General features: G+C 38.5%; 2 protein-coding genes across 9 annotated transcripts; one reads left to right on the top strand and one right to left on the bottom strand.

Moving 5' to 3' along the window:
• Window positions 1-29: 29 nt before the first annotated feature.
• Window positions 30-5,664, top strand: LOC115386491 (RNA polymerase II degradation factor 1-like). 6 transcript variants are annotated; one of them, XM_030088793.1, is made up of 13 exons: window positions 34-256; window positions 346-433; window positions 1,892-1,979; window positions 2,080-2,267; window positions 2,396-2,458; window positions 3,047-3,180; window positions 3,280-3,333; window positions 3,414-3,456; window positions 3,544-3,750; window positions 3,822-3,904; window positions 4,634-4,736; window positions 4,864-5,077; window positions 5,162-5,664. In XM_030088793.1, the coding sequence occupies exons 4-13, from the start codon at window positions 2,102-2,104 to the stop codon at window positions 5,346-5,348; spliced, it is 1,254 nt and encodes a 417-aa protein (XP_029944653.1). In that variant the 5' UTR covers window positions 34-256; window positions 346-433; window positions 1,892-1,979; window positions 2,080-2,101; the 3' UTR covers window positions 5,349-5,664. The 6 variants fall into 6 exon arrangements, with proteins under 6 accessions (XP_029944657.1, XP_029944656.1, XP_029944655.1 ...); XM_030088794.1 differs by having other exon boundaries at window positions 341-1,979; XM_030088797.1 differs by having other exon boundaries at window positions 30-1,979; window positions 4,864-4,983.
• LOC115386490 (RNA polymerase II degradation factor 1-like) lies at window positions 5,272-11,902 on the bottom strand. Of its 3 annotated transcripts, none has more exons than XM_030088789.1 (12): window positions 11,868-11,902; window positions 9,665-9,742; window positions 9,364-9,559; window positions 9,166-9,228; window positions 8,431-8,564; window positions 8,288-8,341; window positions 8,165-8,207; window positions 7,871-8,077; window positions 7,717-7,799; window positions 6,804-6,906; window positions 6,473-6,680; window positions 5,272-6,388 (listed from the first exon to the last, which is right to left on the bottom strand). In XM_030088789.1, exons 3-12 carry the CDS (start codon window positions 9,527-9,529, stop codon window positions 6,187-6,189), a joined length of 1,263 nt encoding a protein of 420 aa, XP_029944649.1. In that variant the 5' UTR covers window positions 9,530-9,559; window positions 9,665-9,742; window positions 11,868-11,902; the 3' UTR covers window positions 5,272-6,186. The 3 variants fall into 3 exon arrangements, with proteins under 3 accessions (XP_029944649.1, XP_029944648.1, XP_029944650.1); XM_030088788.1 differs by having other exon boundaries at window positions 9,665-9,796; window positions 11,868-11,883; XM_030088790.1 differs by having other exon boundaries at window positions 7,717-7,775; window positions 9,665-9,796; window positions 11,868-11,883.
• Between the last annotated feature and the right edge of the window lie 613 nt (window positions 11,903-12,515).

Raw genomic sequence — 12,515 nt, 5'->3', positions numbered from 1 at the left:
AACAACAGACATGTCCTGTTTTGCTTTGGGGATTAGTCACAACCTGACACCACACCCAAAAATAGCCGAGAAAAAAAAATCCGCCTGTTAACTGAAAGATTGCTCTACTGACTGTGGAGTGTTTAGCTGTAACTTTGCAACTCTGGACTTTTCTATACATTTTGTATTGTGATAACTGAAGAAAATCATGTTCTCCTATTGGGGTTTCCCTGGTAAAGGCTGTTGAAGGATGTCCCACACGTGCAGATGTCAACAGGTTTGTCTTGTTCAATACTGAGACGGTCTGAACTCTGTGTCCACTGGTATCTTTTGTTTGCTTAAATGCTCGGTTAGCTCCCAGAACAGGGGGAGAACATGATTGTCTTCACTCAGGAGAAGAAGTTGCTTATCTCCTCTCTCTGGAGAAAAATCTCAGAAGCCACAGAAGACGAAGGTGAGCATTTCAATAGTCTGAGGCAAAACAGTTCTTGGATCACAAGTGATTCCACGTTCTCTGTTCATCAGTATCACTATATTTAAATTGAAACACCTATAAATGTTATACTATATTTACCGTCTACACTGCAAAAAGAGGGCCATGAGGATGACTCAACATTGTTACAGAGATCACACAAATCCACTATTCTTCAGTGATTTGTCCATAAAGTTCCAAAATTTGATGAAAAGTTGATCCTTGGAGGTACGATAGAGTGGTAAGTAAAAATATTTCAGGCTCTTCATTGGGCAGGAGTGGACAATATAATAAAAAAAAAAGACTGTAAACTTTATTGATCCGCCAATACAACATAAGTACTAATGAATGCTAAAATTAAGACATGCATTAAACACATGTGAGCCAATGTACATAAGTCACACTGAGGGCTGACAGTATATAATTTGCCTGTATAAAATATGTATCTATGACTTTCATGTGTATTTTAGAGATAGTATGTTCAGTACCTGCTCAGTACAATGAAGCCAGTATTGTGGCTTTAGATCACCTGGTGTAACCGGTACTTGATTATGACTAACTGATAAAGTATATGTGATTGTTTACAAGTCAAGTTTCGTTTTCATTTCTCTTCCTGGGAAAGCAGAGGTAAGATTCCTTCGTCTGCTGGTGTTTTCACACATCTGTGAAGTTGGTGAAGAAATAATTATGGATTAGAGATTGTGACAAAAATGTTGACGTGGGTTCCCCTAAAAAACATGTTTACTGAAGCATGTTTTGAGGATTTCGTTTAAACAATAATGAAAGTTTAAAAAGAGGTGTGGTTTTATGGTGTAACTGACAGTAACTTACTGTGGAAAATCAAGCAGGTGACTTGTGCAGAAGACTGAGGATTGCACTACACACCTGGATTGAAAGCATAACTATGAAAATACTGAGTTTAATCCTAAATGTATGTTAGATCCCAAGATGCACCTTGTTATCATTTATCAGCAACTGTTATTAATTAAATGTCATCAAAATGCATTAATACTTGCATTCAAAACTAGTTTTCCTACTATGTTACCTTATTATTTTAAATATGAAAATGTTTTATTATGGTTATGCAAGACTTTTTCCCAAATCTGACTAAACTGGCACAAGCTTGACTTTTACAGTTTTATTGTGTAGTGAACCATTTGATTTCTCAAAATTTCTAATCAAACTAGTTTAAAATTGTGTGTTTTTTTTGAAGCATTAACACAAACCTTTCACAAACATTTTCTGAAAAATCCAAACTCAAATCTAAATAATGACATTGAATTAGTTGAAAAATAGACAGTGTCTCAACCCAAGTATTGATGTTTTATTACTGATACAGATGTTGATATATTGATCTATTGACAGATATTGTTTTTTGCAACAAATAATATTTTGAAAGCTGAAATCTTGCATGAACTCACAGACGTGATCTTTCATCAGGACTCGGGCTAAAAGCGTCCGTTATCTTCAGGATCTGACCTCCAGCTTCTGTAAGATGAACTAAATCTGGATCTGTCTACAGCAGACGGTAAGGAATGGTAACAAATGTTTTCAGATGAGAATCAACAGGCTTTTTTTGTTTGTTTTTCCTAGAAATAAAGTGATATATTAAAAGAATTGTGATGCAGAGAGCTGAAAATAGGAGAAGACATGAAAAGGAGAAGACCAGTAAGGCTTGATACCAGTGATGAAGAGGAGGAAGACAGTAACGACAGAAGACGTACCCTGAGAGCACAAAAGAAAGTCAGATATTCTGAATCCTTTGTTGTGGAGGAAGAGGAGGAGGAAGACAACTGCAACCACAACACACAAGAGGGTGAGTCTTTGTACATCATACTGTATATTTGAGGTATTTATTGCGTACAGTAACAAAAACAATCAATTCATATCTTTACTGTGTGCAGCAGTTCCAAGTGTCGTTCTCTTAATTATCGCCACATTCAGAGTTGTTACATGTCACCTGTGGAACCAAAGAAGGCTGGTTGGATAAAAAGAAGCTGGAAAGAGGTGATTTTTTTTTTCTCATCTCTTGTTTGTTGTTTGTCAACATGTACAGATTGATAGCCAGTGCCTGGTGACAAATCTGCACGTCATCAATGTACACACAGAGATCAGCCTAAACATGACCTGTGTGATGTTGTGTCGCTCATTATGTGTGAAATATCGGACATGTTTGACCTGGACAGACAAGAAATTGAGAGTACAGTTTGTTATCGAATGTATGAAGTTTTAGTTGAAATGTTAAAGTTTGAAGTTGCTCCATTCATCTGACTCTGTTCAGGATCATGTCAGAATAAAACTCCTCGAATAACATTGAACCAAAGACAGTAGGATGAAGAGTAGAGGAAACTTTCAGAGGTTGGAGGGTAAATTTTCTTCACAAGATGCTTTTCTTACTAGAAACTAACCAGTCGGTTGATACAGAGAGTGTAGTTGTGTTATGTACAAAAAAAAGTAAATTCATCGTTTTCTGTGCCTTTAATTGAAGTAATTATATCTGCATGTTGTTTGTCAAAAAAACTCAAATATGTCAAAAATTATCAAATGAAGAAATGATTGTTTCTGGTTTTCCTTTGGGATTTCTGCTTTATTCAGCTGAGGCCTGTATTAAGTGTGAGGGTAAATGGTTTACTCCGCCTCAGTTCGAGGAGTTCGGCGGACGGGAGTCCAGTAAAAAATGGAAAATGACTATCTGCCTTGACGGAAAACCTCTGCAGTATTGGTTTGAGGTAAAAAAAAATAATAATAATAAAATTGTTATTTTTCATGTGTGTCTAATTTCGAAATTCGGTCAATTGTAAAATCTGCTTCCACATATATTTTCACAGAAAGGATTACTCACCACCACAGGGTATAAAAAAGGACCAAGAAAGACAACCAAGGTAACAGAGCATCAAATAAACTGTCAGTGCTGTTGCTACATGAGGAGTCTCAACAGTGACGTTTATCTTTCCTCACACAGAAAAAGAAGTCATCAGATCATGAGTCCCAGGAATCTTCTGAAGGTTTGTTAGTATTTTTTAAACCTGAGAATACAAAGTATGGCCCACCGTCATGTTATTAATTTAACACCACAGCCTGTGCATTTCTAGATTCAGACATGGAGAGTGCAGGAGACAGTGAGGAGGAGCGCAGTTCAGATGAAGATGGCAGTGAAGAGCTGAAGCAGGATGCAGAAGGAAGTGAGGAAGACAAAGAGGAGCCTGCAAGCATCGAGCCTGTGGGTGAAGATGGAGAGATGGATGCTAGGAATGTGTCTGCTGTAGCTGATGATCTCCCAGACAGAAATGTCTCTGAAGGTGAGATTTCACATTAGAACCATCAAATTCTGCAATGAAATCCATTCTGACATATTGGAACTTTGTTTCAGGTTTGTGTTTGTCTTGTGTTTTAGAATTGGAGACGTTTCCTGTTTCAAAGAATGCAGTCGTCACCTTAGAGAGACTTCCAGAGGTATGATTATCTAGAATATGTATCATTAGTTGCTCTAAGTATAGAAAATACTAATACCATATATATTTAGACAGAGAAGATAATATTTGAAAGGTCCTCATGTCTTGGAGTTTGATGAGACAATATTCCACAACACTGGAGCCTTTCACTGCAGTTCATAAATGTAGAGTCCAATCCAACCCTTCAGGAAGATCATTCATCCAGACGAAGAGAAGATTCTGAGTTTCAACATGGAACCAGTCCAGTAATGCCTGAGTATCTGGGTCATCAGGAAAAAAGTAATATTGAAAGAGGCAAATTGACTCCAGTCGGTAAAATGAGTAATACAATCAAAAGTTTATTAAGCGAGTAAAGTATCTGAACGTGAAAGAGGCTCAAGAGAAGCTCAAATTGGTAAGATGGATAAAAAAGTATTTTTAATGAATCCAACATGAAACATATATGATCATATATGATATACCTCAACAAAAAGTTATTAGGCTGTATTATTTTCTTTATCATTTATTTATTAACTCATTTTATGTCCATGTCCAAAACACACAAAACCATATATTTACAATGAGAGAAAGAAAGAATCATCTGTTGAAACTGAAATACACACACATGCTGTACACTCGTTGGCCTTCTTCAATTTACGAACAGTGAAATTGAATTTCTCCAATTTGTGACTTTTTCTTTAATGAATTGTCCATCCTGTCTACATGTCTTGTGCAACATTTTTATTCTCAGGCAGAACTGAGACTCCAGAACCATCTGAAGGAACCATCGTCCTCTTCAACCGTCGCTCAGCCTGAGGCTCTTCATCTGACCAGCAGCAGCCAGCAGTCAGTAGGTCTGTGAATATGGACGCCATCTTCTTTCTAGTTCAACAAAAGCTGAGTTTTTATACTTTAGAATTGAATGAGTCTGATGAATAAAGACTAACTCCACAGTGTTTTCTCGTGTCTGTGTGTGTGCAGCGAGTTGGTGTGTGCCGTTGAATGAGGTCTCACAAATCCAAGAGGAGAGAGATCATAACACTTCAGCAGAAACCAGAGACACAGCTTCACCGCTGACGTCTGACCCTCCGATCACTGAAGGCATGCTGACGCTGCAAGAAGCAGCAGAGCACACCGCCGGCGACAGCTCCAGCCGCGATGCAGCACGGTCTCCACATTCTGACCAGGAGACACGGTACACCGTATCTGAGAGCATCCAGGCTTTGTGCAAAGCTGCATGATGTGTCTGCACAGCACTGATACACCGTTTCCTTTGCAGTGTTGACCAAACCTGTGATCACTCCTCAAACATGGCGGAAGCTGCAGAAAGCTCTGACGTGGACACGATGGAGACTGACCAGCTGAAGAGAGAGAAACTGAAACTGCAAATCAGAGTTTTGAAGTTACAAGAGATGTATTACTCTTCAAAAATATCAAGATTTTTAAAATCTGAGCCACCACAATAACCTATTTCTGTTTGTTACTATGAAAACATGGTTGAGATCAAAGGCAGTAATATAATGAAGTGTTCTGAAAGGCAGAGCAGCACAGTTGATGTTTGGCTGATAAAATGCAAATTAAATGTCATTCAAACGGTGGCTCGTTGAATGTTTCAGGTTAAGAAATTGGAAAAAGCCTCATGTTTATTCAAATTTGTTCTTAAGAATATATTTCTGTTGTTGGGTTGTTAATTTATGTGTGTTGTTTGTGCATGCATGTCTTATTTTGCTTAAAAATTGACTTGTGCAATTGATGGACTCAAATAAACAGAAACTTGACTGACTTGTGAGTCGTGTGATTTATTGCGGAGACACATCAAAACCAAGATGACGACTGGCGCTGAGAGACACACCAATCCAAACCTTCCGGAACGACTGTAATCCCACAATATTGAAAAATAAAAACAAATGTCTTGGTGCTCGTTATATACAAATGGTTTCATTAGTAAGTTTGAAAACTTTACAGTAGTTACTTCAATCACAGATGTACTGCATGAGTAGAACATCAAACAAAAACATTTCAAATATACATTAGAATATATATCGATTGTTATTTTGAACATGAATAAAAACAAAACTAAACATGCTGAAAAAAAGCAATCCAATGCTAATCATGTAATTTTCTGAAAAAAAAAATCAAGCTAATTTCTCCATGATATCATCCTGTGTAGCAAATGTTTTCTCTGCTGAACATAGAAAAAAAATGCTCTGACAGTTTTAAACTCTGTTCCAGAAACTCTACATTAAGGCACATTTCGTGATATTGGTTCCTGTCAGCTGCACGTTTTATAGTCACAGTCTATTATCAAGGCTCAACGAAAGACTCAGATTTTAAAAATCTTGATATTTTCAAAGAGTAATACATCTCTTGTAACTTCAAAACTTTGACTTGCAGTTTCAGTTTCTCTCTCTTCAGCTGGTCAGTCGCCATCGTGTCCACGTCAGAGCTTTCTGCAGCTTCCGCCATGTTTGAGAAGGGAGCACAGCGAGCACAGGTTTGGTCAACACTGCAAAGGAAACGGTGTATCAGTGCTGTGCAGACACATCATGCAGCTTTGCTCAAAGCCTGGATGCTGTCAGATACGGTGTACCGTGTCTCCTGGTCAGAATGTGGAGACTGTGCTGTGCTGGAGATGCTGCCGGCGGTGTGCTCTGCTGCTTCTTGCAGCGTCAGCATGCCTTCAGTGATCGGAGGGTCAGACGTCAGCGGTGAAGTTGTGTCTCTGGTTTCTGCCGAAGTGTTATGATCTCTCTCCTCTTCACTTTGTGAGACCTCACTCAACGGCACACACCAACTCTCTGCGCACACACGAGAAAACGCTGTGGAGTTAGTCTTTATTCATCAGACTCATTCAATTCTATAGTTTAAAAAAACTCAGGTTTTGTTGAACTAGAAAGAAGATGGCGTCCATATTCACAGACCTACTGACTGCTGGCTGCTGCTGGTCAGTTGAAGAGCCTCAGGCTGAGCGACGGTTGAAGAGGACGATGGTTCCTTCAGATGGTTCTGGAGTCTCAGTTCTGCCTGAGAATAAAAATGTTGCACAATTAAGACATGTAAACCGGATGGACAATGCATTAAAGAAAAAGTCACAAATTGGAGAAATTCGATTTCACTGTTGGTGAATTTAAGAAGGTCAAAGATTCAATTCCTGTCAGCTTGAACTCATATTACTGCTTTTCTCCTTAAAACAAGACTTGTTCTGCTGTTGAATGAAGATAACACAGCCGAATAACCTTTGTTGAGGTACGCTAGATATACTAATGCATTCTTTCATGTTTAAAAACACTTTTTATCCATCTTACCAATTTGAGCTTTTTTAGCCTCTTTCACGTTCAGATGTTTGACTCATTTAACAAACGTTCAGCTGTTTTATGTATTTTACCAAACTGAGTCAATTTGGCTCTTTCAATATTACTTTTTTCCTGATGACCCAGATACTCAGGCATGTCGGCTCTTCCTATCATTGTGAAGCAGAATTCACCAAGCGTTGGATTGTTCACCCACTAATAGGGAACATGTGCTGGGATTAGACCGTCGTGAGACAGGTTAGTTTTACCCTACTGATGATGTGTTGTTGCAATAGTAATTCTGGCCGGTTCCATGTTATAACTCAGAATCTTCGTCTGGATGAATGATCTTCCTGAAGGGTTGGATTGGACTCTACATTTATGAACTGCAGTGAAAGGCTCCAGTGTTGAGGAATATCGTCTCATCAAACTCCAAGACATGAAGACGTTTGATTGATATATCATCTTCTGTGTCTAAATGTGCATGGTATTGGTATTTTCTGCACTTAGAGCAAATAATAATGCATATTCTAGATAATCATACCTCTGGAAGTCTCTCTAAGGTGACGACTGCATTCTTTGAAACAGGAAACGTCTCCAATTCTAAAACACAAGACAAACACAAACCTGAAACAAAGTTCCAATATGTCAGAATGGATTTCATTGCAGAATTTGATGGTTCTAATGTGAAATCTCACCTTCAGAGACATTTCTGTCTGGGAGATCATCAGCTACAGAAGACACATTCCCAGCATCCATCTCTCCATCTTCACCCACAGGCTCGATGCTTGCAGGCTCCTCTTTGTCTTCCTCACTTCCTTCTGCGTCCTGCTTCAGCTCTTCACTGCCATCTTCATCTGAACTGCGCTCCTCCTCACTGTCTCCTGCACTCTCCATGTCTGAATCTAGAAATATACAGGCTGTGGTGTTAAATTAATAACATGACGGTGGGCCATACTTTGTATTCTCAGGTTTAAAAAATACTAACAAACCTTCAGAAGATTCCTGGGACTCATGATCTGATGACTTCTTTTTCTGTGTGAGGAAAGATAAACGTCACTGTTGAGACTCCTCATGTAGCAACAGCACTGACAGTTTATTTGATGCTCTGTTACCTTGGTTGTCTTTCTTGGTCCTTTATTATACCCTGAGGTGGTGAGTAATCCTTTCTGCGAAAATATATGTGGAAGCAGATTATACAATTGACCGGATTTCAAAATTAAACACACATGATAAAGTAAATGAAAAATACTTTTACCTCAAAAAAATACTGCAGAGGTTTTTCTTCATGGTAGACACTCGTTTTCCATTTTTTACTGCACTCCCGTCTGCCGAAGACCTCGAACTGAGGCGGAGTAAACCATTTACCCTCACACTTAATACAGGCCTCAGCTGGACAAAGCAGAAATTATAAATTAAAACCAAAAACAATCATTTCTTCATTTGATAATTGTTGACATATTTGGGTTTCTTTGACAAACAAGATGCAGATAAAACTATGTACTTCAATAAAAGGCACAGAAAACAATGAATTTATTCTTTTTTTTTTTTTTTGTACATAACACAACTACACTCTCTGTATCAACCGACTGGTTAGTTTCTAGTAAGAAAAGCATCTTGTGAAGAAAATTTACCCTTCAACCTCTGAAAGTTTCCTCTACTCTTCATCCTACTGTCTTTGGTTCAATGTTATTTGAGGAGTTTTATTCTGACATGATCCTGAACAGAGTCAGATGAATGGAGCAACTTCAAACTTTAACATTTCAACTAAAACTTCATACATTCGATAACAAACTGTACTTTCTATGTCTTGTCTGTCCAGGTCAAACATGTCCGATATTTCACACATAATGATCGACACAACATCACACAGGTCATGTTTAGGCTGATCTCTGTGTGTACATTGATGACGTGCAGATTTGTCACCAGGCACTGGCTATCAATCTGTACATGTTGACAAACAACAAACAAGAGATGAGAAAAAAAAAATCACCTCTTTCCAGCTTCTTTTTATCCAACCAGCCTTCTTTGGTTCCACAGGTGACATGTAACATCTCTAAATGTGGCGATAATTAAGAGAACAACACTTGGAACTGCTGCACACAGTAAAGATATGAATTGATTGTTTTTGTCCCTGTATGCAATTAGATATAAATACCTTAAATATACAGTATGGTGTACAAAGACTCACCCTCTTGTGTGTTGTGGTTGCAGTTGTCTTCCTCTTCCTCTTCCTCCACAACAAAGGATTCAGAATATCTGACTTTCTTTTGTGCTCTCAGGGTACGTCTTCTGTCGTTACTGTCTTCCTCCTCTTCATCACTGGTATCAAGCGTTACTGGTCTTCTCCTCTTCATGTCTTCTCTTTACAGCTCTCTCCGGTCAAACTGCACCACAATTCATACATATATCACTTCATTACCAGCTAAAAATATTTTAAAAAAGGGTCTTGACTCTGTTTTCACAAAAAAACATTTGTTCCTGTTCTGTACCTTCTTGCGAACAGTGGACAGATCCAGATTCAGTTCTTGAGGTCAGGTGAGAAGATAAGGTCTCTTTTACTCCAAGTCCTGATGAAAGATCTCGTCTGTGAGTTCATGCAAGATTTCATATTTCAAAAAGTTCTGAAACAAAAAAACAACATTACACTATATTACCAAAAGCATTTGCTCACTCATCCAAATGATCAGAATCAGGTATTGTAATCACGCGGCCCGGCCACAGGTGTATAAAATCAAGCACCTGGGCATGCAGACCGTTTTGACAAACATTTGTGAGAGAATGGGCCGCTCTCAGGAGCTCAGTGAATTCCAGCGTGGAAGTGTCATAGGATGTCACCTGTGCAACAAATCCAGTCATGAAATGGTGTGGGGTTGCTTTTCAGAAGTTGGGCTTAGCCCCTGTTATGGCAATTTTATTTAATAAAGGGCTTCCGCCGGTGAGTTCGTTTTGGTATCTTTTATTATGCTGTACAGCAGGAGAAGTCACGCAGTCAACAGAGTAACAGAGTGAGTTCTGCCCTCGCAGGGGCGTGCAAGCCTCTAATAACTATCTGCTACGTTCACTCCCAGGGGCCTTGACTGCACCCAGCCGTAGGCTGGACACAGGAAGATTCCCACGAGTGCCGCAGCTGCTACGCTAAGATTATCAGGAAAAGTAAATTCTAGACAAAGCATTCATGGTTCCCCACACATCTGAGTGTGTGAGCTACGGTTGTTTACAAAAATACCTCTGCGAGCACTACAAGTGAGAAAAAGCATGCATACATGAGAAATTTCCATTACACCCCTTAGTTCCAGTGAAGGGAACTTTGAATGCTTCAGGATACCAAAACATTTTGGAGAATTTCATGTACAGTTTGTGTACCAGTGCACAAAGCAAGGTCCATAAAGACATGGATGACAGAGTCTGGTGTGGATGAACTTGACTGGCCTGCACAGGGTCCTGACAGCAGAGACTGACAGCCAGGCCTTCTTCACCAACATCAGTGAGTGACCTTTTGGAAGAATGGCCAAAGATTCCTATAAACACACTCAACCTTGTGGACAGCCTTCCCAGAAGACTTGAAGCTCTAATAGCTGCAAAAGGTGGAGCGACGTCATACTGAACCCAATGGGTTAGGAATGGGATGGCACTGAAGTTCATATGTGAGTCAAGGCAGGTGAGCAAATACTTTTGGTAATATAGTGTACATTTGTATTGACTTGAAAAAAAAGTGAGAGTTAACCAAAATTAACATTTTCATACATTTTATACATTTACACATTTTAATATCTTTCAGTCATAATTCATTTCAGCAGCATCCAAATTAAGGTTGGAACTTCAGGGCCAGTTTGATTCAAGCTTTTGAAAACATAAATATACAAGTGAAATGAAATGGCTCAACATTAAACCAGAAATCAAAGAAAGCCACGTAAAAATCTAGCTTGCTCCAGTTTGAATAGACGCATTGAATCAGAATTGTAACATCCTAGCATAATCATTTTCTTTAAAGACATAAAATATTTCCACATTTACAGTAACATTAACCTAGCATTAATGGTTATTGATAATGTATGATTATTTGTGGCACTATTTTAACTACATTAAATAAATGACATCGTTGTTGATCACTGATAAGGATCAATTTGGGGTCTAACAACATACATTTAGAATTAAACTCACACATTACAATAGCGTACAAAGAAATAGTTATGCTAATAAATTACATTCAGTTCAGTTCAATTTCCTTTGCATTGCGTCAAATCTAACACGAAGTTACTAATCTTGATATTTCAGCAACATGAGTTTTTTTTCTTTCTTTCTTTCTTTCTTTCTTCACTTTTATTCATTTATCGTTAAACCAAATTCTTTGAGTGTTTATACACAGAAAAATACATATCTTTACGACTTGCTTCAACAATGAACACAGTAACTGACTGAATGTGATGATGATTTAATGTAACGATAACTTCATTAAAGATTAAATCTAGATTAAAAAGTAAATTTAAGAAGAAAGGCAGGCTGGCATCCCTGACCGTTACTCTTTCAAAACTTTCGCCAGCAAAACACACGACGAGTAAATATGTCTGTTCGGTGAATCCAGGACTACATCCGGCTCACAAACTGCGAACCATTTCTTAAATAATGTTAGCGGAAAATTTTGTTTATACATGTTTAATGTTATCACAACAGCAACAGACGGAGGAATCTTACCTCTGCTTTTCCGGGAAGAGAAACGAAAATGAAACTTGGCTTGTAGACACTCCCACACAGCAAGACAGTTAATATACAAATAACAAATATCCTGCACATTGAGAGTTCACTTCTTGTAACTCTGTATTTACTTATTCTGTGCAAAGAAAATTAAATGTAAAAAAAGTCTGAGAAGTATTTGTGAAATACTTTATGTTTTAAACATTAAAAACACTTAATGTTTTACATAATGTTGATTTTCAATGTTAAAAAAATCCTCTTCAATTATAAAAGATTTTTTTTTAGCTTTTTAGTTCAAAATCTATAATGGGTTAGAAAAAACAACGGGTTACATTTAATTGTTCTTATATAAAAAACTGTGTTCTCGCCACCCCGGCGGTATTGTGTCTGTCTCCTTCAAGCTCGGGTCCTCTACCAGAGGGCTGGGAGCTTGAGGGTTCTGCGCAGGATCGTAGCTGCTCTTAGGATTGCGCTCTTTTGAACAGAGATCTCAGATGTCGTTCCTGGTCTCTGCTGGAGCCATCCTCCCAGCTTGGGGGTTACTGCTCCCAGTGTCCCGATCACTACTGGTATCACTGATGCCTTCACGCCCCACACTCTCTCTATCTCTTCCCTCAACCTTTGGTATTTTTCCAGCTTCTCGTGCTC

This window comes from Salarias fasciatus, chromosome 4 (genome assembly GCF_902148845.1).
Source record: "Salarias fasciatus chromosome 4, fSalaFa1.1, whole genome shotgun sequence".
Classification (NCBI taxonomy): Eukaryota; Metazoa; Chordata; class Actinopteri; order Blenniiformes; family Blenniidae; genus Salarias; species Salarias fasciatus.
Note: the sequence above shows the minus strand (reverse complement) of the source record. Positions and strands in the feature narration are given on the sequence as shown.